Below are 27754 nucleotides of genomic sequence, written 5' to 3'. Positions count from 1 at the left end.
GAAAAAGTGAAACATATTTCTGTTTACTCGCATCCCACACATGGGTCGAGTTAAAATTCGCGTGGTTCAGCGGCTGGCCCGTGGCATCGGGCCCTACACACATGTGCACACACGTACACACACACGTACACACACATGTACACACACACCCACGTACACACACACGTACACACACACGTACACACACACACACACACACACACACACACACACACACACACACACACACAAAGAAAGAAGCCTATGACCCGCTCCATCTTTAGGAAAATCTTGGCCACGATGGAAAGCTAATGTGCCCTCTCTCCCTCCCCTATCTGCCCTCTCTTGCACAAAAGTGTACAACCACTCATACTCAAGATCAAAATAAACAAGTGGATATTATTCAAAGGATGAACAAACAAAAACGTAAACAAAAATGAGAAATAATAAAATAGTAATAATGGTAAAGTACTTAAAAATAAAAATAAAATCTAATAATACTAACGCGCCGGTTGGTGCACGTAGCATCGAATTCGTTTATTTTCACGCGCTATATTGATCATCCTATGTGTGCGACTTCATGTATGTATAAATAAATTAATTGAGCGTCTCTCATAATCAAATGGTGGTTTTGGGACGTTAAACCCCACAAATCAAATAAATTAATTGAGTAATTCACTTTCTGTGTTTCACAAAACTTCGCAGAGGCACGTCAGTCACCCAGGGCTCTCGTTGATTTCGTGGGTGAGTGGTCTGAATTTCTTTATGAAGTATGACTCCAGTTGTTCGCGCTCCGGTGTGTTCTGGAAGCCGGATTGTAGGAGTATGACGCTTACGCGTTCGAAAGAGTGAGCAGGAAGGTTGATATGTTTGGAGAACGGCTAATTGAGGAGGCCCTTTGGTTGGACGTGTGCCCTGTGGTTGTTTAAACGCAAACGAACGCGGTTTCCGTGTGTTCAATATATTCCTGTTTGCACACCTCACAGCAAATTTTGTATACCACATTGGCTGAGTCACAGTTAAGGTTGTCTTTAATTTTGTACATATAGTCTGAACAGGAGGCTTCGGCCATATCTGTGGTCACCATGTGTGTGCACACCCTGCAGCGAGGTTTCCCGCACAGTCAACAGCCATGATGGTGGTCGGATTTGTGTGTTTTCACCCTGACCAGTAAGTCTCTCAGGTTTTCATTTCTTCGGTAAACCACCTTGGGCGGAGTCTGAAAAACAACAGAGAGGCGACTAATCTGTTGAAGTATGTCAAAGTGGCGGGTTAGTATAAAATTCACCCGAGGGGCCGCGGCGGAGTATGTGAGGATTAAATTTGCCCCTGAAGTTATATCTTTATTTCTGCCTTTTTCTCCCATTGTTCATTCTCGGTCCAAAGAGCGAGTGCACTCAATTTTATTGTCAATCATTTTTTCTGAGTACTTTTGACACAAGAAGGCTGCTCTCAATTCCAATTGTCAAATTGTGTGATTTCAGAGCAAATTCTTCTTTATCTGTTGGCTTGAGAGTAAGGAACACCTGCTTTGCAGGGATGGGGGTGGCTGCTGTGGAAATGCAGATACTGTTGGTGGTCAGTTGGTTTTTATACAGGGAAGTAGATATGGTGGTGCCACTGAGTGATACAGTGACATCCAGGAAGTGAACACGCTTGTGCGGATACGTGTGCGTGAATGTTATCGAAGGATGCAGGGAGTTGAAATCGGAAATGAATTTGGAAAGATTATGTTTTCCATCAGCCCACACGAAGAATATATCATCGAGGAAGCGTCGGTAGAATATTGGTTTGAATGGAGAATTTTCGAGGAAAGGAATCTCCAAAAAGGCCACGAAAGTATTTGCGTAATTTGGGGCCATTTTCGTTCCCATGGCAGTTCCGTTTACTTGTAGATAAAGTTTTTCGTTGAATTCAAAGTTATTATGTTCAAGTACAAGATTTAGGAGCACCTCTTAAGCACTTTCGTGGAACTCACTCGTCGTTTTACTTTTTCCATAGGCAGCGATTGTGGCGGCGATTCCTTTGGTGTGGGGAACGTTTGTGTACAGTGATGAGACATTCATGCTGACCACATAGCACTCTGGAGGTACCACAAGTTTTGAGACTTCTCGAAGAAAGTGGCTGGTATCTTTAATATATGATGGGAATGATTGTGGGATGTGCTTAATGAGAGAGTCAATGAAACTAGAGATTTTTTCAGTAGCAGTACTGTTGCTGGAAACTATAGGTCGGCCAGGATTATTAATCTTGTGAATTTTGGGTAGTAAATAGAAGCGCCCGGAAAACGAGTTGCCAGGTGACATCATTTTAAGCATAGGGTACGTTATCTTACCACTCTTACGTAATGATATTAGTGAGGTCTTAATAGTACTTTCATAGTTCCCTGTCGGATCACAAGGGAGTTCTTTATAGAAATTTTCATCTGCCAGTTGGCGAAGCCCTTCTTTGATGTAGTTAGTTCTGTCGAGTACAAGCACAGCACCACCCTTGTCAGCTGGTTTAATAATGATGCTCTGGTTGGCACTTAAACTGCGCAAAGCCTCCCGCTCCTCTTTGGACAGATTCTTGCGAAGGGGTCGGTGCTTTTCATATTCTCTGATTATATATCACCTTGGACGGCTGAAATGTACATGTCTAGATATTTGTCTCGTTGTTCATCTGGAGTCCGAAATTTATCTGAAAATTGATTTTGTTGCCTGCTGCTTTGATCACGAAAATATTCGTTTAGACGCATGGTTCTGGCAAAGTTGTCCAAATCTTGGTAATGTTTAAACTCATCAATTTTGCCCGAGGTGGGGCAGAAGGTTAGACCTTTGTTTGTGCAGGTGTCAAAGATTTGCTGGAAAGGTTAACCACATTGGTGACATCCGTGCTAGTTTGGGGAGATTTACAAGAGGTTAGTTTGATTTGTATACGTTGTGGGAGGATTGCTGGTAGAGTGTTCTAAAATTGGCCACGCGCCGTCTCACCTCAATTTGTTGTCTTTCTTGCCCTGAATTGTCAATCTCTTTTTTCCTTCGTATTTGGCCAGTTCTTGTGTTTCTAACTGTGTCAAGCTTGACTTTTTTAGCCGCGCTTGTTCTTCCTCTTTAAGTTCCGCCGCCCTACGTGTACTGTGTTGTATTACGACCTGCGTATGCCTAATAGATGCATCTTTTAAAATATGCTCCACTGTCGCTGCTCATTTATGTTGAAGTTATTCATTGCGGGTTGCAGCTGAACAGTGAGACCCTTTGGTGCGAATTCCGCACCAGCATGCATTTCAAACCTCATGCGCTTATCAAAATTCTTTCTTAACGCCATGAAATCACGAGATCAACATCTGCTGGAGCGGGCCATACCTGACGGGTTGTTGAGTCAGTGGAAATTTCGTTGAAGCGTTGTTTGTTGTAGTGGAGTTCCACTGTAGCCCACCAACGTGGCTTAGCTGGTGGGGTTCTTGCCTAAGATACCTAATTCGAAAACCCAGTGTGAAAGCTTCAATGATCGTGCTTTCAGTGATCAATGCTTTCAATGATCATCACACTGGCCATTGTTATAGTCTTTATATTACCCGAAAGTTCACATCATGACGTGCTGATGCAGCGAGGAGCTGGCGACATACTGCCCATGTGTCATTACTGCATTGCAGTGAAGATGTTTTTTTTTTCCGCACCGACACGCATTTTAGTTAATCACGACAGCTTTTCCTTTTCTTTCCTGTCTCTCTCTTTTAGTGGCAGCAGTGAACCCCGCGGTTCCCCCGTGTTAGAGGCAAAATTACAAGCAGATATTGCTGGAAGACAACCCGACGAGTCACGAACGAGCTGGCACAGCAAACGACCAAGCCCTGATTACTTCGAATATTTCCAAGTTCCTTGCATCCAACGTTTTGTATGTTTCGGCAATTTGAAAACCCATTTAATTTCACTACTTCTCACAGCCCCAGTGAATTAGAACTAAGAATGGTTTACTGTATTTTCAATGTTTTAGCTCATGGAAATAATTACTCAAATTTCCTTCAAAGTTGGAAGTTTGATTTCACACACCCCTAAATAAATGTCCACTCTAGGGCAAGATGTAATGCTGAGGGGGGATGTTACACATAAGGAAAGTTTCAAGTTATCGAAAACTCAATAATAATTTCAAAAACGTGTGTTGGTATTCTCTGTTCAATCGGCCGATTGAACAGGGAACACCAAAACAAATTTTTAAGTACTGAACACTAGAAGAAACATGAAAGATGCCGTGCCAGTGCTTCTCGAGAAAAAAATTTGTCACAACAGTAAAGTTGTGCACTTTCACAAAGGACCGTAACACTAGAGTGCAATACATTTTTTCGCTTATCCCCTATTTTGGCAGCTGACATTCTGTGTGCAGTTTTTCATCTTCCCTAGAGTTCATCTTTAGTTCACTGGCTGGCATCCCTCTATGTATAAAGAAATCTCACACCAAATTTATTTGAATGAACATTTGTTCCATGTTCGTTGCTTGTGTTGTTTGTTCATGGGAATAATTGTCATCTGCAGGATAAAACGGGAGTTGCAGCAGAAGATGATTGGCGAAGCAGTTTCAGAGCGGCAACGGGTGAGTCTGACTAGGCTTAGATGCATGTTGTTGTATTGATCAGAGCTAATTGTAAAAATAGCAGACACTAATAGGTGCAGGCTAGTTGGTGCATCTTTAGAATCACTAAAGGAGTTAGCGCCAAAAGCACGACCACACAAGAACACATAGAGAGAAGGCATGTCGACTTTGAGGCCCATATTCACAAATGAACCATATACTTATTGCTGAGTGTAGTAGCTTTTTGGGCGAGTTGGTTCATAGTAATAGGAAAAAGAAATGAGCGACCAATTGCACGAACACAGCGAAGAGGAAGGACACAGAACAAGCGCTGCACTCTTTATTGAAGAATTGCACACACACCCAAACACATGAATCAGCAGCGCATGTGTAAAAAGGCAACTGAATTTAATTGAAGAATTGCACACACCCCCCGACACATGAATCAGCTGTGCATGCATAAAACGGTCATATTTTTATGCATGCGCTGCTGATTCATGTCTTGGGGGGTGCGTTCAATTTTCCAATAAACAATCAGCTGCCTTTTTACGCATGCACTGTTCATTCATATGTTGGGGTTGTGTGCGATTCCTCAATAAACATTCACGTAAGTCCAGCGCTTGTCCTGAGTGATTGTTCTTCTTCGCTGTCTTCCTGTGGTGTCTCACTGGTTTCTTTTTCACATTGTTCTTATTGCTGAGTTTACACACTCTTTCTGTAACCCTTAATGTGCTTAATACACAAATATGAAAGCAGCATTCACTAGCCAACCTCTATTATATTTTGCCCTGCTTACCGTTTTTATGTACTTAACGCACATCAAGGGCACAATAACGATAGGTAAAATGAGAGATAAGGATAAGGTTGGTTTGTGATTGCGGGCCTTAACTGTTTATTTTTGGAAGACAACAGACAATAAACGCATTTTTGAAAATGCATGTACAACCCACATGTTCTTTCTCCTTAACCCTTCTTAACAATATTGGCAACAGAAATACCACAGTGCACAAAAAACTCTAATGAATAAGGGAGCAACAGGAATACTTTATTTGGTTGCTTTTTTTCTCTGCTAAAATTTTTTTTTTTTTGAATTACCAACTCGCCCAAACATTTCTCTTGGTCTGTCATATTGACAAGCACTGTTGCCGATGATTGCGTGTCAGTGGCAACATGGAAGAATAATATAGAAGAGAAGAAAATAGAAGTAAGGCACGAGCAGTCGAATAAGAACCACTGTGAAAATGTCGGGGACTCCCCAGGTTTGTGGCTATCAATGTACTGTACCAGGAAGACCACTTGCTTACGCTACTTTGTCAATTTCGCATTTTGATAGTTACAAGCATTTTTAAAATTTTATAGCTTACTAGCTTACTGGCAAGAAGATCTCAATATGTTTTTATCTCAGACCCAGACGCCTTCTTTCTTGCTGATTGGCCACGGTGTCAGACACCCCAAATAATGTTTGTACAAAAGAAACTACAAATTATAGATGTGAACATTAGAAATGTAATTGCGACTAATGACATGAGTTGTAATGTTATAATTGAATATGATAATATTTTCTCCCCAAAACCAAAGATTCATTCTCTCAAACTTTCAAATAACATAATAATAGATCACTTGGAGCATGCAGAAACATATAATAGCCACAGATTTTTCCGTGAGTAATCAAAAGCCAGGTGTAGTCACTGCCTCTGATTCGCTTGACTTGTGCTTCTCAGTGTGTCTGCCTGATTTCACTCCAGTTTTTGAAGCTGAGCTCGTGGCAGTTATTTTAGCATTTCGAAAACTTCCATCGAATCAAAACAGCACAGTCATAATGATGGATTCCTTTTTAGTTTACGCAGCTCTGACAGTTTCTGAGAACTCTCGAACTCTAGGAACATTCTGAACATTAGTATCACCGCAGCTGAGACACCTGAAGTTACTGTTCGTTCCAGGACACTGCAGATTAAGATTAAATGAACTGGCCGATTCCTTAGCATGAGTCGCGCTTGATGGCCCAATTTGTACTGCCAGAGGTTTAGTATATTACCGTAGTAATATATAGAAAATCAGCAGTTTGCACTGATATGGCAGAAAGAATAACTGCATGGACAGAATGTAACCACCTCAAGTTTCCATGGCGACCCCAGGGAAGTCAGTCCAGAAAGCTTGAAGTTTTAATTACTAGATTTCAATGCCGTGTCCCCCCTCTAAACAGAGCTGGCCCCGTGAGATCACTCCTTTGTGAATTCTGCGGACAAATAGAATCAATTGAACATTATTTGTTCTTATCTTGTCGCCAACACTTTATGCTTAGAAAAGGACTTCTAGTTGTTCTCTTACTGAAGATAGGCGTTACACTGACGGTGGAAACTGTACTGAACTGTACTGAACAATGCCACAGGGATGCTCCCAATATCGCTTGGGATTATATTCAGGGATCCAAAGGTAACTCATTGTGATCCCCAATCAAATAATTATTATTTTGTATGATAAAAAAAATGTTCATTATGAATGGTGAGGTGAACTAAACACAGCTGTGTGGTGATCTTAACACCTGAAATCTCAAAATCTCTGAAACTGACTTTTCAATTTTTTTCTCTCTTCTTCTGTTGTTTTCCTTACATTCGATGTATTATAATACAAATTCATTCTTGTAAGGCTCACAAAAAAAGTACACTGTGCTTTCTTGGCCAATCTCCCTGAGTGGTGTGGGCCAAGAGTCCAAGGAAACAAACAAACAAAATGAACATGGAGTGTCTAGACTAGGACACGAACTTGTTATTACGCGACAATATTTCTGGGGCTGAAATCCCCCGGCCATGCCCTTCCAAGACTTGTGCTTCCGATGGCATTGTTGGAGCAGCTGTGAAAGAATCGTGGCATCGTCAGGGCCAGCATCACGTGACCTATCACGCTCCTGACGAAAGAACTACAGGCCGTCGTTCCCAATGCCAGTCAGGTAGACTTGCATGTTGCCTACCTCACTCTGAAGAACGTCAAGCTCGCCAGCCTCAACAAGGAAATCCTCGATGCCATGGACGATAATGCTTACGAAGAAAAGCTCAAAGCGTGGAAGAGTACGACTGAAAAGTGTCTATGGCGCGACCGTGCTTTTTTCTTCCTGAGCCAGCCAACACAGCGCTGGCAACGATGACTTCAAAGCACGAGGCTGCGCTGCCGAATGCCAACGTTGCTGGTGCCAGCATTTTAGCCAAGATCGAGGTCAGTGACTCTTCTAGAGTAGCCAATGCGATACCCAGTGAAGGAACGATGCCGCGTCATCGCACAGTGCTCCTGCCGAAACTATAGATACTGACATTTTCCAGCGCATTCGTGATTGGCAGTTCTTTTGGGACCATATCAGTGTCACAATTCACGTGAATGAAGACCTTTTACAAATGGAGAAGTTCAAGTACCTTCAGTCCTATTTGAGCGGTGCAGTGAAGAGGGCATCCGATTAACCGAAGACATTTACAACATCGCGATCAAGACCTTGACGGAGAGATCTAGTCGATGCGGCTTCCTCGTCAACGAGCACGTTGATCATCTGCTCGCCTAAGCCCCAGTCAGTCGTTGGCAGACGTTGAGAAACTTTGCCTGCTCTACGATTAGGTCAACTTTCGAGTCTCCGCATTGACCGGTTTGGGCGTCCCACCTTACCTGTACAATGTGGTCTTCAGCCGCGTCCTGATGAAGTGTCTGCTGGTCGACCTCGCAATTCGCTACCGCCAGAAGGTGAAGGAAGCGCCGCAGAAAACATCTGGTATCGTGACACCTGAACAGAGAGCTCACCAGGCTGCCGAATTTCTCAATTTCTTGCGCATTCAGACAGAGGTCAGGGAGGAAGGCAGGCCAGGATGACCGGTGTCAGGTTTCTCGTGTCTGCTACTTGAAGACGTTTATGCCCGCCGAAACCAGGGAGACATGTGTTAATCACATCTGCTCTCGCCGCCGAGTTTGTTGCAGTTACAGAAGAAGCTTGCCTCTTTTGCAATGACTCTTGTCACAGCATCGTGGAGTGCAACATCCAGCTCTCAGTGAACGAAAAATGGGATCGCTTGGGCCATGCTCGATGCTGCTACCGTTGCGGCTGGAGCAACCACGTGTCACGGTTTTGTCAACGTGCACGCAGCAAGTGCCATAGTCAGCATTTGACGATCCCGTGTGAGTTGTTCCGGTCTGCTTCATTAACTCGTACCAGCACAATGACAGTGAATTCGTCAAGCCTCGCATCACGAGTCGAGCCATGAATACGCCTTTAGTGACATCTGCTCAAAGCGCCCTGAGCAGAGGCAACGCAGTCCTTTTGCAGACAGAACGAGTGTGGATTGAAGATGGGTTACGAAAATGTCTTGTACGCTTTCTTCACGACAGCGGCCATCAGCGTATATTTATTCAAGCAGATCTCTCAAAGTACCTCAGATACCCGGTTATCGGAAACGAAGGATTGTCTTTGGTTACGTTTGGCCACTCAAAGCCCCGCGAAGTAACGCGCACTCGAAGGGTAGCTTTGACTATCCGAGGCCAACATAGCAACACAGCGGTAACCGTGGAGGCCTTGGAAGTACCCAAAATGTGTACGGTCACGAGCCTGCTGCTGAACAATGCAGTCCTGGAACTTCTTGGTGAGAAGAACTGTGACATTGCAGACGACTTTTATTCCGACTCATGGCACCCACAAGAAATAAGCGAGTTATTTGGCTCTGACGTCCACTGAAAGTTATCAACCGGTAAGATAGATCCTTTGTCCTGTGATTTGATGGCTGTTGAAACCAAGTTTGGATGGACCATTCAGAAAAAAATGGAATTATCAAGAAGTTTGCCTACTAGCACTCTATTCCTGCAATGAAGTAGGACTTCCCTGCCTGACTGCGATGCTTCCGTGATGCGGTGTCTCGACGTTAACAAAGTCAAGTCCTCTATCGAGGAAACGGACAAGGCTCGCACTAAACTTGAGTCATCGGAAGAGGGAATCAAGTTAGACGGACGCTACCAAGTACCGCTGATGTTAGAGAATGCAGGGATACTTTCTGGCAGCCAAAATCGAAGGTTAGCTGAATGTCGTCTGCGAGCTCAGTTAAGCAGCTTCAAACAACCCGAACTCCTCAAGCAGTACGACATGGCAGTTAAAGTGTACGTCAACCAGAAACACACAGCGAGAGCTGAAACACTACCCACAAGAGACAATGTATATCCTGTGTTCCATCACACAGTCATTTGCCGAGGTGCCATCACAAAGCTTCGTGCTGTGTTTAACACTTCACCGCGCACACTATGTCCTCCTGCCGAGAAGGATCTTCAGCTCAAGAGTACAAAGCTCGACACTGAGGCTGCACAGCTGCTCATAGTATTCCTTTGTCAGCCAACTGTCTACTGGAAGTTCCCAGGTGACAGAACTATGTGGTGGGGAGGCTGGTGGAAGCACCACATCAGAATGACAAAGAATGCATTGAGATTGTCTTTTGGGCGCAACAGTTTCCGCACCGAGGCTCTCACTACGGTTATCTTCGAAGTACAAGTGGTCGTCAACAGCAGACCTTTTCTGCACCTTAACAAGAGTCATGATTAACTCCAACCACTAAATCGATCGCACTTCCTGCTTCGAAAACATGTCGCTTGCTTTTTGCAACATTGTACTTCTGATTGCAAGTTAGCTATAGAAGACAGGACCTTCTGTGCCTCATGGATTATCAATAAACGTCTCAAGATGAGCTACAGATCTGAACTTAGCATTACACAAACCCGTGCAAATGACCCTGTTCGTAAACTGCATAGGTTATGTGCTTGTGCATGCACTACAGTGAAACTCAAGCGCTAAAATAGCTGAATGATGTTATGTCAGTGTACCGAGTAAAGAACAGCATTGCACGCAGTTCTATTGTGCGATTAGCATCTGAAATGGCAAACAAAATGATTCGTTCAGTTAGTGTATATTCTAGAGGCAAGTCAGCGAGACTTAACTGCCTAGTGATCGCCTTCGCCCCTTGGGAATATGTTGCCGATGATTGCGTGTGAGCAGCAACATGGAGGAAGAACATAGAAGAGAAGAAGGTTGAAGTAAGGCACGAGCAGTCGAATAAACATAGAATGCTTGGACTAGGGCTCGGGCTCGTTATTACGCAACAAGCACTTTACAGGTAGCATATTTCTGGGTAACGCGAAGTCACGTAGGACTTGCGAAATTGCAACTGCTATTCTTCAGAGTAAACACTTCCAATACTTCCACGAAACATGGTGTATACCTACTTGAAGTCACATGCGCTCATGCTTCCCTTTCAATTTTTTCAACTGTTGGTTACAATTCTTGTAATGTGATGGCAAACATTTTCTAGAAAGGGAAGATAACATGAAGTTTTTCTTGGATATTGTGACAATTTTTAAGGCTATTAAAAAACCAGAGTGATTTGATAAACCACATAGCGTCATAATGACATAACATGATGGCATTATCAAGCAGTGCTCTCTGACCTAGTTGTGTAAATCATGGGTAGTCAGGGGGTCCTGATACCTCTTATGTTAAAGATTCCAGCGGGGGAAGGGGAGGAATCTCTTGGAGGTGTGGAGATAATGTATTCAAACATATTTGAACTTGTAATATGAAGTTCGGAATCTGATGCCCTTCCTATGGCCAAAAAATTAAGCGCAAAAGTGAAAGCCGCTTTCTATTTCTTCTGTTCTAGAATTTACTGTTTAGCAGAGAGCTTTCTAAAACGTGTCGCTTTACATTTAATGTGCTGTGAGTACTTATTATGCTTGGCTTTCAAATGTAAAGTAAATGAAAACTTCACAATTATGTATGCTTGTTTATTTGTGTCGATGCCTTGGTAGAAGACATTCCACCAAATATGCACTACTCTATCTGTGCTTCTTTCTTTGTGTCCTGTGTACTTTGTGCGTTTTTATGTTTCCTAAGTATGGATCTAAAGCGCCTCTTTCAGCTTTATCTGTTGCTTTACTATAACTGTGTTTGTTAAAAAAATTAGGAGCCATACTCCTGTCAGGGAAGACAAGAAATCAGTGTGAGCGTGCCTGACAGCATCGGTGCAAAAGTGACAGTAATACTTTCTGTTATATGTTTCCAATGATCTTCTAGTTGCTAGTCAGCGCTATGGTTCGTCCCTTCTGTGTCTGCGTCGGATTTGGGCTGTTTTTCATTGTGTTTGAGAACACAGTTGCTTTTTCTTCAGATCAAAAGCTTGCTGGACAAGAAGAAAGCCGAGCTGGAAAGGCAACATGAAGAAGTGCGTAAAAGCTTGGAGGAAGAAAAGAGCCAGGTGAGCCATACATTAACTGGCACTGGACAAGGATAATTTACAACCATTGTGCATGTTGTTCGCGAGTTCACAGCTTGTGTCACGTGCTTTATTGCGAGGGCAAGCATTCAAGGCTTGCATTCTCATGTGCCAAGTGATGGAGGTCACACGATGGGCTTGCCTTTATAGACGGTTTTCACGGAGAGAAGTAGCGTAGCCTCGAACCAGTGCATTTTGTTCCCTCTCACTTTTCACCCGGCGTTTGCCATCACCGCTGGTGTATGGGGATGTCACATTTTGCATGCGTGGTGCCTGAGAGGTCAATTTGTTTAGTTTATTTTGATGCGCTAAAGCTGTTTAGCTGCCAAAAATCGAAATATTGAACAATAATAGGTTGACAGGATGCCACGGTGCTGTGTTTGGCTGCCACAACTACTACTATCGAAAGCACAGAAGGCTGATAGCCGAGTTATGCGACGTGCAACTTCCTTCGAAATTACTTATCTATGTCATAGGCCTTCTCTGACATGTATTTTATTATGTGTGGTGTTTGTCCTTGTGACTGTTTCCTCATTATATCAGCTTGTGATTATGCTTGCTTGCCGGTACACTTCATAACCTAGACCAAAGAGAATCACTGTTAAAGCGGACGGTTAACACAAAGATATCTGCCCACAATTCCCAAAAGTATGTGCCCAAAATATGTGCCCAGAATTCTTCTGTTGCAGCATCAACATTCCCCATTTCTTTTCTACAGCACATGAGTTGCAATGCCTGCAGCTACTGAAATCTAAGCAAATGCAATTTCAAAATTATGGAATGAGCAGTATTCAAACTGCATGGCATAAAGGCCGGCGTGACTTAAGTGATCTTTGGCTTGAGAACGTGCCTTTAGTGTTTTTTCGATGGCACTTCAATTCTCGACTTGTCAGTTTTGCGACGATAAAGAAGACATTTTTCTCATGATGGCATTTTTTTTTTGTAACAAAAGCTTTAGTGCTGTCACGGCCGCTGGATAAAAGAGAGCACGTGTACAACCCGCCGCGTGCTCCAAAACCAGCGGGACAGGTGTAGTTCCCGAACCACCACTGCGGCACCACCAGGGAGGGACAGTTCTCACGAGTGCCTATGGAATTGCATGCATGGAATCGCTTGCGGTAGTTACGATCGAGTGCGTGCGTCTTTGTGTGATCCGTAAAATCTTCTTGTAATATTCGTCTGGCGTGTGCCCACTATGTAATTGCCGACCTTGCCTTTAGATACCTGTAGCCTTTGCAAAATTTTTGTATTGTCTTGCCCAAAATAGAACCTTGCACACCAATCAGTTTTCCCCGGAGTAAGAATTGCGAGCACATTTTACTTGGATCCTACTACATCACAACTAACTGATCTAGAAGAGCTACACCTTTTTAATGCATCTAAATTGATTAGAGTAACCGTGAGTACGTCGCTTCAGAAAACGTTGCTTCAGATTTAATCATTTCATTTAGAATAAGTAACTTCAGCAACTGCAGTTGCCATTATTCCTTTAACACAAAATAAGATAGACTTTTTACTTCTCAAATTATTGTTATTAGTATTTGATTTGCATACACAGATACACAAGGACACAGAGGAAAGAGGGAGAGAGCAAGCTGGCAACTGCCACCTGGAGGGGCACAACACCTGCTCACTCTTACAGGAGGAGGGAAGCAACAGAGGAAACAAAGATTAGAGAGGAGAAAGAGGAAAGAATATGAGGAAGAGAAAAAAAAAAAGATGTAGACTTCGACGAGTATGAGTAAAAAAAAAAATAGAGAGAGAGAGACCGTCTATAAACGCGTGGCCAGGTCCCTTTGGTTCATAAATTTAAAGAGAGCTCGGTGGGCCTGGTCGCGTCAGGAAGCACTACCACTCGGAAAGAGGTAGTCATCTAGAGTCGCGCACTTGAGTCCTAGGAATTTATATTCCTTAATCAGCAAAGACCGCTGCATAGCAAATGTGGGACAGTGCACTACGAGATGCTCAAGTGTTTCGCAGGAGCCACAATCTGCGCACAATGGGCTGTCCATACGCCCTTGACGGTGTCATGTTCATGCACCAGCACAGAGCCCACTCTTAGTTTGTACAACAGCGCTCGGGAACTACGAGGCAAGCCACGGCCACGAACACGTGGAGGGAATAATCCATTCGCCACACGCTGGTCTGGGTGTTGCTTTAGGAGGTGTCGGCGTATAAGCAGACGAGGGTTGTTCATCGTACATAGAATTCCCGGACAATCACAGTCATCATGGTTGCATGACGAAGCAAGGCGATCCGCTTCTTCATTGCCCACAATACCCACGTGCGAAGGTACCCACTGTGCAGCTAGGCATACCCCACATGACAGAATATTGTTAATGGATTCCGTGATGCTGCTCAGAATAGGGCTGTCGGTCTCCTTGCTGGTGATTCTTCTAAGCGCAACACGAGAGTCGGTGAGGATGACAACCTTCGATGCTGGTAACCCTTCTTGTAAACACTTAAGGGCAACATCAACCGCTGCTAGCTCGGCCGTCACCGACGATGAGGGGTGCGGTATTTTAAACAACCGCCTGATATCGGTTGAAGGATAGAAGAAAGCTGCAGATGCGCTCAGGCCATCGCTGCGTACACAAGCGTCCGCAAACACTTTTGCATAGTCTTCGAAGTTTTCAAATAGGTGTGAATGGGCTAATTGGTATAGTTCCGAAACAGGTTGGTCACACTTATTGCATATTCCTGGAATTGACAGATGGGTAGGGAAGGCACATGGCATGTGCTCTGTCGATGTCGGCAACTGAATAGTTTCGCCGGAATTGCCAGTAATGTCATTGAACAATGCTGCCATTTTACCCATCTGAGAAAGTGGGCACTGTAACAGCCTGTTAAGAAGTGTCTTGCTATGTGCGGCTCGGTTCAGACGCTCAATATGATGTAGCGCTCTCTGGTCAGCTTGCAGCCTTAGCGGCAACTGGTGTGCTTCAGTCAGTAGTGGGATGGATTGTGCTTCACGAGGTAAGCCAAACAGTACTCGGAGAGCAACAGGATGATCCCGTTCCAGCTGAGACATTAAAGCAGGCGGCAAATTCAAGACAGGCAAAGCATACATCACGCAAGAGAGTACAGCTGATTGCTAAACCTGTAGTGCCGTCTTCTGATTAAAGCCCTCACCTCTAGCAGTCAAGGCGGCTACATACTTGAACACGGACAGCGCATTTCGCCTCACAGTTTTAACAGCAGGGCGCCAAGAAAGGGGATCATTGATGATTACACCCAGGTAGCGATGTTGGTGTACCCACTGTATCGGTGTGTCTTTGAGGTAAAGCCTGCTAAGGCTTCGACGAGCGCGTTGCCTTGGATAATATGCGATGGCAGCTGACTTTGCTGGTGAAACCTGCAGGCCAACCTCCACCAAGTATTCTAAAGTTGCATTCAGAGCTCGGTGCAATTTGCCACGAAGACGTGGACCATGGTGTGACGAACCACTGACCCAGAGTGCGATGTCATCAGCATAAATCGCTATGTCTATAGGAAAGTCACATTCGTGTGGTAATCGGCCTGGAAGTCCAGCAAGTACGCTGTTAAATAGAAGCGGTGACAAGACGCTGCCTTGCGGGACGCCACATTTAACAGCGTGAGGTTGACTCTGTACTTTTTCAATGCGCACTTTCATTCTGCGCTCAGACAGGAAATCACGGAGAAAGTGTAACAGACGACCTGAAATTCCTCCATTCATCGGTGCACAAATAATCGCCTTATGTGGCACCAAGTTAAACGCTTGCTGTGTCAAGAAATAGAACATACGCTGAATGTCTGTTTGCTCGAGCAGATTCAAGCGATGATACAAGATCTGCTATGCTGTCGAGGGCTGAACGGTGGTGACAAAATCTACTCATGACATCAGGGAAGAAAGTGAGCTCCTGTAATCTGGCGTCCAGACAAAACAGCACCATACGTTTAATCAGCTTCATAACATTAAAAGTTAGTGATACTGGCCGGTACTACTTCAGGAGCTGTGCAGGGCAACCAGGCTTTAAAATTGGCTTCACCACAGATGATTTCCATTCAGCAGGAAGCAGACTCGTTTGCCACACTTTGTTGTATTCGTCCAAGATACTTCGATGAAAGACCTCATCAATGGTTCACAAGGCTTGGTACATAACACTATCTTCGCCTGGGGCAGTGCGACGTTAACAGAGGCTGTGCATGACGCAGCTCTGCCAGGGTAAATTCTGCCTCATCAATCTCACATGGAGGTCCATATAAAATTGTTACGGACCGATGACTTGCGTTGCCTTTTGACATAGGACAGGCGGAAATATTGGCAAAATTTTCCACAAGAATTTTCAGAGACCGTCTAGTCGTATTGCACAATGCTGTAGTTAGGTTCTTGCAGACCTCAGGTGTTCGAAGAGCCTTCAATATGCGCCATACACTCCCAAAACCACTTCTCAGAACACTTCTATAGTTCTCAAAACAGTTCTCAAAACACGTCCATAGTATTCGTACAATACACTATCAGATGCAACAGTCACAAAATATACTTGGAATGTGTGCGATCTCTTAACAGTAGACTCGAGCCTCTTTGAAATTTCAGTGACTGTAACTTCTGTGCTGGCAATTGAGCGAACAGTTATAAAGTGAATAATATTAAAATGTGAGATCAAAAGAGCAATGAAATGCTGCAAAATGCAAACACGGCTGCTTGCGTTCCTGCGAATTTGAACGTTTTCGTCTCTTTCCGTCCTTATGTTCTTATGATAATACAAATAATTCAACAGTGAACACATAATTAGAACAATGTGCTTGAGAATATTTTATTTATTCTCAATTTAGGGCTGATTCTGGCATTTTTAACTTTTTTTTACTTTTTTACAAGTTTGCATAATGAAATGACTTGACAATTGCTCCAGCTTGTGCACCCAACTTTTGGTTTCTATGTCTATTGACAATAAGACCATCAGTTTGGTCTTTTTATGTTAGCCTCCCCACGGGACTGGCGAATCCCGATAGCACTCCTACGCGCTTGTCTTCCAGTAGTCTACATCGTGCGGTTCTGTCATTTATTACTGTTTATTTGTTATACTATGTATCGTCAACAAATTGGCACCTGTGCTTGCTAGAACGAAGGCACGACACGTGTACTCGACTGCGCTACAGCAGCCATAGAGTTTCATGATGTGTAAACATAATAAAAACGTGGTTGTCACTTGACCCAGTCATGTATATATATGTATAACTAGGGAAGTGTATGTCGTGCATAAATAAATATAGCTTGAGTTTAACCCTGTAGTCTGATATTGTTTCAGGAGTTGAAGCCTATTATTGTCAGCATCATTGCTCTATATATAAGCATATATATATATATATATATATATATCTATATATATATATATATATATATATATATATATATATATATATATATATATATATATATATATATATATATATATATATATATATATAATATGATGCTATGATGACTGGGAGACGTGGCTTGGCTCATACCCCATGTTTATTCGATCTCACGAGCACTTTCTCCTTCTCGGCTTCTACTAGCCATCACTGCATAGCTTCTCACATCACAGGATTTCTCCTCCTCCTGAAAGTATGCGCGTGTTATAAGCAACAAAAGATGAAAAGTCCGAGTCATTAAGCGGAAAATGTCCAAACATGAATTAGTTTCTTGTGACAAGGCAGTTCGGTAAACTGGCACACACAGACAAATTCACGGGAGATGCAGTTCGGTCACATCTGCGAGAACTCTGGTAGGTGAGGCTGGCTGTTGCGTTCGGGGAAGCATAAGTATGCCCTGAGCGTAGAAACTGATTAAACAGCTGCCATTATTGCGAGGAATGGACGAAGTTTGAAGGCCTTGCAGTAGATCGGTCTTCGTAGGCGTCGCTGTCTTTCCTGCGTGCGTGCTCGTTGTCGTAAACTAATGGGATGGTGCCTGAATCTTTGCGAGGTAGAACTGATGACCTCTTGTCATGTTCAGTGTTTCCAGAGGTTTCGGAGCTGTAATCTTAGGTGCAGTCTTGATCTCTTGAGCCAAATGCGTTTTTGGCGTCGATCCCTTATGCAAAGATGCCTCGGTTCTTGAATTTGTTTCAAGAGGCTTGCTTTGCATCATCGTCCTTGTTGGTGTGTCCGTTGAAGTGTCTGCGATTCACGGACTTGCTTTTGCTGGCGTTGCTGATGTTGCTGTGGACCGTATTGTGGTGGAAGCCCTTCTTGAACATCGTGCTGGTTTTTATGACAAGCTGATGGGGTGTCCAGTCGGCAGCTGGTAGTCTGTGAGCTGTTGTCATGCAGTTCGGGCAATGAAGACGATGCTTCAGAGTTGATAGAAAGTTTTTCAGAAGCTTTTTCTACACTGTTCACTACAAGAGGCTCTTGCGCATGGCAGCATGTGACGTTCGATGCGTCTGAGCCTTCAGTGTTGCTTTGGCTAAAGAGTGTGAATGCATCAGACGGTGATGCATGAACCCGTGCGGAAGGAGCATGGCATGACTGAGTATTTTCTCGGCATGTCAACTCATCTATCGTGAACACGGTGTCTTTATGAGGCAAACGGTGAGCGTCAAGAGCGCTTGAAGAGCAGTGTGATGGAAAACCGGGTGGTGAAACACATATGCGAGATGAAGAATGAAGTGCATGACGTGGGTAAGCAACGTCTCGTGTCGTGTGCTGGAGCGACGACTTAGAAAATACCGGCTTTCATGAAGAGAAACCGGGTAGAAAGCTATGTTTCTTGAGAAATAAGTGTAGACTGTGATGGCTGAGTGTGTTTGTATGCAGGTGGTCGGTAATGAAAAAGTTTTTGTCGCCCACCTGAGGTCTCCGAGATGTCGCTGGACTGCCTTTTTTGTGAATGTTTTTGTGCAAGTGCATGAAACTGCCTTGTTAAATGGAAGTACTTCATTTTGTGATAATTTTTTTTCTATGATGAGACACCACTTGTTCATGTCTCATAGATGGTAGCTCACGCATTCTTTCGGGGGGAGGGGGAATTCTTTGACGTAGTCATTAAAATGGGCAATCATCTCTTCTCTGATATTTTGCCATGATTCATCGTTTTCGAATATATGTGTCAGGTAAAGCTTAAATGCCTCACCAGAGATGTAGTCGGTGAAGTTGATGATCATCTCCCGTTCTGAACATGATGCGGCGGCAGCGCGGAGCTCGAACAGGTAAAACCAGTCCTGCACGGGTCCATCGTCTGCTGCTCCGGTGTAACTTGGGTATGTCAAGGTCGGCCAATGGTTCTGTCATGGTGCTGGTCGTTGTGTCCTTCTCGGTGATGATTCTGTAGTCGATGTATGGTCAGGGTGTCTTGTTAAAAATGTCGTTGAGGATGTGCGGTGGAGATAGTGGCATGCAGGTCTTCATCCTGTCGACTCTTGTGAAGCTATGATGACTGGGAGACATGGCCTGGCTTATACCCCATGTTTATTCTATCTCACGAGCACTTCCTCCTTCTCGGCTTCTACTAGCCATCACTGCATAGCTTCTTACATCACACACACACACACACGCACGCACGCACACAGTCGAATCTCATTAATTCGAACTTCGGGTAATTCGAACTCGCGCTGAACCACACAAACACACAGTCGAATCTCATTAATTCGAACTTCCGGTTAATTCGAACTCACGCTGAGGTCCCGTCTAAACTATGTGTATTCCGATGGGCGAAAATGCCTGATAATTCGAACGCGCAAGCACTTACAACAGTTATTTCGAACATACCACGCTCTTATAATGCTCTCAGTACCCCAGCTTGATCCCGCCGCGGCACCTGCGACACCTCAACGCTGTGCTCGACAAAAATAAAAAGAAAAGAAAAGGCTGCGGTGGAATGTTTGCTCTCTCTCAAATGCCGATCTGCGACGCGCCTGTGTCACGCTTCTGCCTTTTCCGTCCCTGCCACATAAAGACCCTTCTCCTTCTAACGCCGTGCACAAAGAGAGAGAGAGAGAGAGAAAAAAAAGCTGTCACTGGGTTGAATAAATGCGTGTTTGAAGGAAAGGAAAAAGGCACTACCTTCTGCAGCCCTTACGGGAGCACGGCTCTGCGCCTTGAGGGGGAGAGGGGGTCTCTCATGCGCCAGTGCCATGCTTCCCCCTTTCCCTTCACTGCCATGTAACCCTTCTCTTTTCAACGATGCATGCAAAGAGAGCAAAAAAAAAAGAAAGCTGTCGTGGAGTGTTGGTTTATTTCAAATGCCGATTGCTTCTCTCCGCGTGGAGACGCTCTTTCTTTCTCGTCACGTGCTGGCCACGTTGCGCTGCAGCTTCGCTACGCAGTCGTTGTTGTCGTTGTCTTAAGAGAGATTCAACACTGGACATTTTCGCGCACAACTTCTCTTGCCAGGAAAAGGCTGAAGCCGAAGTAGAAATGCTTTGCAAGCTGCGTGCGAAATTGATTGACTCGCTGCAATGCAAACGTGTGCAGGCGCACATCACTGGTTATTTCAATCAATAACGGATGTCCTGTGATTTGTGAATCCAGACAATCTGCTAGTGATTAAAAATTTGTTTAAACTTAAAGGATCATGGCAAAAAAACCCAAGAGTCACAGTTAATTTCCTCCTCATTGACCAGCTTCTACACTAGCTAAGGAGGGAAGATGTTTGAGGTTCAAAATGGGTCCTCTAGATGACTCCAATGCATGGTGGCAGTTGCGAAGGAAGAGCCGTAGTTTGGTGAAAAGACGCTTTATTGCAGCCTCAGGCATCTGCCAGAGTCCAAGCCCGAACCTCCTCTCCCCCATTTCAGATTAATACATCCTGTTTTCAACCCTCGGTTAAACAAAGGGTCTTCATACAAGTCAATCACACGTTGGGGCTCGCATCATCACAACCAATCGCAGAAACACTTTCATAACAGACAATGCATTGGTAAAAACCACGTTACCAAATACAACACGCAAAAAGATAGGTTCTCCGCGTGTGACACTCTCTCCCATGCCAGGCCGTGTATCAGCCGACCTCCGTCGGTAGTCGCTCTCACGCTCGAGCTCCATCAGCTTTCTCATTAAACATCCCTTCATAGAAGCCTCCATAAGCACGGAGAGTACACCGTGAGGTCGTGTGCGCTGACCAGGTGTGCACGCGACAGCGAGGTGCCCCACCATCCTAATAACAGTTGGCAATGATGTATAGCGGGGGAGGATAAGCTCGTCTGCGAGCTGCCATCATGTCTCGGACAGCCCAGTGGTCGCGTGCCTGCGTCATTCTCAATGGCACGCGTGTATGCCAGCAATGACTTAAACTTGGACGGCGGCACTTGGCCTGCTTCTTGCAAGATGCTCTTTCAAGTAAGCTTTCCCCTTCTAGTTCTGGATAGGGTCGACCTTAATGGCTCCGCTTGTGAACCGTGTGAACGAAGGAGTCTCCTTTCTTTCCTGTGCTCGGGTCTTCCGCTTTCGCGGAACCGATCAGCTTTGTTAGTTGACAAGATGGCTCCGCGCTTTGCATCAGCTGCATTAATTGCACTACACACATGCCGGTAATTGTTGCCTCATACTAACTGTCAATTAAACACATATGGGCGCACTTAAAGTGCAGCTGGACGATGGCGTATGTATTCGCTCACCTTCATTTGCGTTTCACCGATTACTTCAAGAGTTGTCCAAAAATTTAATGCTAGTACGTACTCCCAACACCTCACAAGGTCAGCTATAACAAAACATAGTAATCAGTTACTCATTTACACGTGCTCCTTAGGAATGCGTTGAAGTTCTACTCAACTCCTGCCTATCATTGGCACTGCTGTGGGAACGTCTCGTGGATCACTGCTGCTTTCTGTTTCAGGCATTTCCAAGAGGACAGCTTATTGATTACTTGCTAACGCCTTTACACACCCGAAGTGTTGCTGTGTTTCGACCGTGTATTGCGAAGAACAGCAATACTCTGTGTACTGAGCGTATACGCTGCATACACTGCCGCATATCTCCATACACCAATACGGCAGCAAAACATGACAGACGCTAAACAGTGCTGCTGCTGAGAAAGTGGCAGCCTCCTTGTAAAAATGTTCTGCAGCTTGAATTTGTGAAACTTGGGTCACCAAAGGGGCCCCAAGCTTCACCAACTCAATCTATAACCGGGGGAAGATGAGCACTGGTGCTTTATTTTTTTCATGTTTTTAAGAAATGCGAGTTTTGAGATAAATATTTTCACAGCTGATTACCACAGTTTACTAATTGCCATATTTTATTTGTTCATTTAACATGCAAGTGGTCACGGCAATATTGAAACACAATTTTTTAAGGATTTGCACGCGCAAAATTATAGCACAGCAAGAATCGTGAAACTTCATTGCTTTACCCTTTAGTTTTTGAGAAGCATTTGTCAACCAAGTTGTGATAATCTTGACATAATTGTTCATGGGCATATCTCGCAAGTTTTGAGAATTCTGATAATCAGACATTCTGCAGTGTGAATTACATAATCGGAGGTGAAGCAAAGAATTCATATTTTTATTTGCAATTTTTTCTATTAGTTATTGATACACTTCACTTCTCACCTTAGAACTCATTTAACAAGGAACTTGCTGAAGATTAAACCTATCGTCTAAGGGCCCATCGTGTAGAGTGGCCAGGACACCCTCAAGCTGATTGATCTGCTTTTGCCCCTGGGCTTCCGCAACATTATTGTTGTAAACAAATCTATAAACCAAATCAAATCAAATGAAAAGATGAAAGAATGAGCATCAAGCAGCCAACAATGTGGCTTCCACTGACATTATGGCTTGCTTTCTTGGCTTCTAAGTTGTGTTCCCGCATATTCAGTGCAATATATATTAGTAGAGGACACCCGCCATGGTGGTTTAATGGTTCCTGCTTGTCTACTGACCATAATGTGGTGGAATTTAATCCATCTTCTGGTGGTTGCATTTACCATGGATGCGAAAATCCAAGAGACCTTTTCAACTTAGATTCAAGTATACCTTAAAGAACCCCACGTAGTCAAAATTTTCAGAGCCCTACACTACAGTGCCAATCATAATCATATCATTGCTTTGGGACTTAAAACATTGACATCTTATGTAGTGCTGGGCAGTCACTGCATGTGGAGATGACATGTGGGCTGTTATATCGGTCACGTTGCATCGTGGAAGTTGTTGTGTAGGCAGGAGCGTGTGTGACCTGCCTAAAGCTGACGAAGAGGCCAAGGGACTGAAGGATGCATCGAGAGCAACACGCAGACAGCTGCGGACGATACTGATGAGAGAGTGATTTCCCACGTTTATTGCGGGCGTTTTCAAGGAAGGTAAAATGGGTCAATGGCTGGCGAGACCCGAGTAACGTGACCACTGTGGCTACGCTGGTTAGGCTAAAAAAAATAAACATAATGGAGGCCTAACGCCGTCCAGTGGCATATTGTACAAGAAATGTTAACACACTGGTGTGTTTACATGACACCAGGGGTCACACAACACAACAGAAGTTGAGATAAGCTAGGCCACGTATATAAAAGGCCACATGTTCTTTCTTCCCTTGCGCTGCCCCACCGCGGTGGTCTAGTGGCTAAGGTGCCTGGCTGCTGACCCGTAGGTCACGGGATCGAATCCCGGCTGCAGCGGCTGCATTCTCGATAGAGGCGAAAATGCTGTAAGCCCATGTGCTCAGATTTGGGTGCATGTTGAAAAACTCCAGGTGGTCAAAATTTCCGGAGTCTTACACTGTGGCGTCTCTCATATTTATATGGTGGTTTTGGGCCGGTAAACCCCACATAAAATTTCTTCTTTGACGCTGAGGAAAAGATGGCAGACTCTGCTTGAAGGTTGGCAGATTTAATTCGGCATTTTGAATATCCCCTATAGCACGCGTCATTTAGAATTATTATTATTAAGACTGTCATTGTAAGATTCACAATGCCCTGTGGTGGTGCCACATATTTAGGAGAAACCTGTCGGTTTCCATATATAGCAGTCCAGATGCGACAGTTGCGGGTAAAACGAAGGAAGAGTGACGGGGGGCATGCCTCCCTCCTCGTGAGGGTCCTTCCTTGTCCCTCCCCCAGTCCGAGCTGCATACTTTAGCAGCCTTAATTACAGTGAAATCGTTTTTTTTTGGTCATAACTTGATCACAGTGTTCAGAAAAAGAAAAAGAATGAAAATAATGGTGCCCACAAGAAGCGGGGTCGGTGTCCAGTTACCAAAACAGCCTACTAAAGACAAGTGCACATGAGTGTTCATTGAGTGCATGCACTTATTTTCGTTTGGCCACTGTGCTTCACGATTATAGACTTGGTTGTTGACGCTTGCATTTTCAGGTTAAAGAAATGTGCGGCTGTACATAACTTAAGACATCTCAAATGCACTGCAAGGGTGAAGCAATGAATGTGATAGCAGCAAATTGTAATGTTATACGAAGTGAGGCTGACAGCTTTTGCATCTAATCTGTACAAAACGCTGGTGTACGAGAATACGACCACTTAGAGAAGGGCAACATTTTTTTCAGTCTCTTCATGATGAGAGTGCAGCACATGGAAGTGAATGTGAGTCGCCCGCTAATGGCTGCGAGCTAGTGTGCGCGCCAGCATAGTGACCGCACCCTTAGAAGCAAAGTTCATAGTTGTTGTTCGAGTGACACCAGTCTGCTTCAACTACAGGCTTCCCTAGGGGAGGGGAGGGGGAATGTTATCGTACAAGCCCTCCGAACGACGGAGAAGGGCCGGGTCGTTTGATCTCTGCTTCAGCCGCACTCTGCGACTCTGCTCTTTTATGCGGGGATAGAACATGGGGTAGGCGGGTGGTATGTTATCAAATTAAAATTGAGATGAGACACGATGGCACTAGCTGAAACACTTTGAGAGTTCCCATATCATTTCTATCACCATAATAAGGCTATTGCACAACTGCTTGAAAAATGCAGCATTCAACAAATGTTTCTTCACAAGTGCCTTGAATGGAGTTACACCTGCTCTGAATATTTTTACTGCTACACTAAACTTGATCTAACAGGCACTTCTGGCTGCTCAAAGCCTGCTCCAAAAGGCATTTCTGCCTGCTCCTAGGACTGCTCCCAAACCCACATACCTTGTTCCACTCCTGCACAAGAAACAGTGGTCCAAAACAAAGTATAGAATGCATTTTGTCAATTCCATTAGCAACGTTATTTACAGGATCCCGCTTTCGTGCAGGGCCTGTTATAATAAACAAACTGGAAGATGCCTAAAGGATGGATTGCAGGAGCATGCGTGCGTGCAATGTTTGCAACAGCAATGATGGTTTTCTTGCCCCACATGTCAGTAGATGTGGCTGTGAAATTCGGTTTGACAGCACAGTCAAGGTAAACAAACACAAAGATGAGTGCAAGTGCACAAGGCTTATCGTTGAAGCTGCAAATATTGCGCGTGATGATTTGCATGAGCAAACCCTCAACATTTCTGTCCATTAAGGAGCTTGCGTTTTCGGATAGTGGCAGGTGCCATAGGCATTACGTAATTGCTGAAAGACAAAGTGAGCATTGACAAGCTGGTGCTGATATACACATATATTTTATCGGTTTTGTTATGCATATGGTCTTATTGTGTGCTTATGAAATGTTTCAGCTGTCAGTATATATTTTGTAGCTTTATGCATAAGTTGGTATAAGTTGGTAGTATGCGCTTGTCCGTGTCTTTTCTGTTCCTGTCTACTTATCGTGCTCGTGTTTAAAACCATCATTTTCTTTGTCACACACAATAATAATGGGAACTAACAGACAGTAATGCCAAGGAAAGTGCATGTAACTACAAGTAATTGTATTGCAAACGTGAAGAGAGAAAAAAGCGGGCGAAAAGGTAATTTGCCATCAGCAGGATTCTTTATTCATAAGGAGGGTCTCGTTATGGCAGACTTGATGCGTTGAGGTGGCATGCGAGGGATTATTGGTCAGCTTCCATCTCGCAATAAGATCAAGTATACTACGTGGGGCCAAAATATGCAAAAAAAAGTGTTCACTTGCTGTGAGGCAACAGGTGGCACTGACTGGTGCTCCTGCGTTTAAACGCACATACCGTATTTACTCGCATAATTGGCGCACTTTTTTTTTTTCAGAAAATCCGGCTTGAAGTTAGGGGTGCGCTAATTACGCGGGGTAAAATTTTCGAAAATTTTTTCATCTCGGTTCTCGCGCTTTAAATCTGCACACTTGTCAAGTAAAAGGCGACTTTATCGTTTACCAATTCATTCAGCATAAAACAAACATACCTACGTACCTTTTAATGAACAAGCGAGAGCCGTCAACTGCACACACACACGTAAAATTTATTTACACAAAAGTCGTAGCTGTTCCTCCTTTTCCCTATTCGGAGTCCGAGTCGTAGATCACACATTCATCCTCGCCGAGCGGGGATTCGTTTTCGGTGTCCGAATCATCCGCACCCCACAACATGTCATCCTCACTCGCATCCAGTGCGTTCGAGATACCCGTCTTCTTGAAGCTTTTCCTGAAGACTTCGTTGGAGATCGCCTTCCCCATGGTGGAACCAAAGTTCAATACACGACCACAACATGCGCACACCGCTTGCAAAATGGCGTTTCTTTCTTTTTCTCTGATGGTGGTGATGGCGATCGAGCCCCCGGCGTTGTACACGTGACCTCCAAAAAGCGCGGCGATTTGGGGGGTATCAGTAATTGATGGAACAGCCGTTTTTTTTTTCGCTCATGGACGCTTTTTTTTTTCAAGTTTTATTTCGACAAACACATTGGTTAGGTCGTTGCACTTCGAATTTTTTTTTATTTGCTCGTCGATTTGCCTTCTTTTTTTCTTCAGGGTACGGGGACCGCTTTCCAACTGTACCGCTGGGGGGTAGAATCGTTTCTGATCACGGCCAAGTTCGGGGTGCGCCTATTATGCGCGGAATTTAAAAAAATCGAATTTTCCGCGACCAAACTAGGGGTGCGCCTATTATGCGAGTGCGCCGATTATGCGAGTAAATATGGTATATACCCTATTCATGATTCCAACTAAACGCTTGCCACCTTGTGGCTGCACCTGGAAACGGCACTAACAGGGTCAACTTGAAAGGAGATAAGTGTTACCTTGTTGCGCGCGCAGAGAAGCGGCCACGTAATTTTTAATTTTTGTCATGCCGCACGCGCATTGAAAAAGAAGAAAGCGATGTTCAAGGGTTATCGTAGTGTGGCGCAATTTGTGGCAATGTGCCGCAAAAGATGGCAACGTATTGTTGTATCACTTTCCGAAAAATGCAGACGACGTGCGACGGAGAACGGCAAAAATTAGAAATTTTGTTGGAAAGCACCACGATAGTTTGTTCTAATCAATTTGCTCATGACGACCTAACTGTCCTTAGTGAGTACACAATTATTTAGCATGTGCGCATTTTTATGAATATTCGAGCTTCTCTAACTGCGGAGTTTAGTTTGATTTGTATAAGCAAGGGCTTTAGAAAATTTATGGCGTTATGTGTGTGAGTGTATTTTTCGCATATGGTTGGTTTCTGCGCAAGTTGTAGTGCTATCTGTTCTCAAATTATGCTGCTGTATTCCTTCCCTTCGAACATTTTTGATTTCGAATGTGTGCAAATACATGCACGCAAACGCGCGTGCGAGGGTCGCACGCGCGTAGCGTGCTTGTATGCATGTTGATGCGTATATAGTCAGCGTCTGTGTGAATATGATGAGTGGCCACTGTTGTTTGACCCAGACCAACGTCATAAGCAAGTTTTGTGTTCCATTAATAAGGTTATCAAGGCATCAGTTTGTGTTGAATTGAGATGCTTTAATATATGTATAATGTCCGTGCATTCGTGGTGTGTGTGTGCACATATCTGCTTTGAATATCAACTGCTGCCAACATGAACAAGCGAGTGTTCAGAAGCACACAACCTTATTCATTAGACAGCTTATAACATGGATCATGAATGAAAAGAAAGGAGCACTCCTATTACAATCGAAACTATCATTTGCCTTATCTCAAGGTACTCTGGCCCAGGCATAGCTCTGTCCTGTAATCAAGTGAATGA

At 44.2% G+C, this 27754-nt stretch overlaps 1 protein-coding gene across 4 annotated transcripts in view; it reads left to right on the top strand.

Moving 5' to 3' along the window:
• Positions 1-27754, top strand: part of Plc21C (Phospholipase C at 21C) — a 685580-nt gene that overhangs the window by 642005 nt on the left and 15821 nt on the right. For all 4 annotated transcript variants that reach the window (XM_075865841.1, XM_037419231.2, XM_075865843.1 and 1 more), the window contains 2 exons: positions 4491-4548; positions 11703-11789. In XM_075865841.1, the coding sequence (XP_075721956.1) occupies positions 4491-4548; positions 11703-11789 (145 nt within the window). The remainder of the gene's footprint in view (positions 1-4490; positions 4549-11702; positions 11790-27754) is intronic.

Source organism: Rhipicephalus microplus, chromosome 6 (genome assembly GCF_043290135.1).
Source record: "Rhipicephalus microplus isolate Deutch F79 chromosome 6, USDA_Rmic, whole genome shotgun sequence".
Classification (NCBI taxonomy): Eukaryota; Metazoa; Arthropoda; class Arachnida; order Ixodida; family Ixodidae; genus Rhipicephalus; species Rhipicephalus microplus.
Note: the sequence above shows the minus strand (reverse complement) of the source record. Positions and strands in the feature narration are given on the sequence as shown.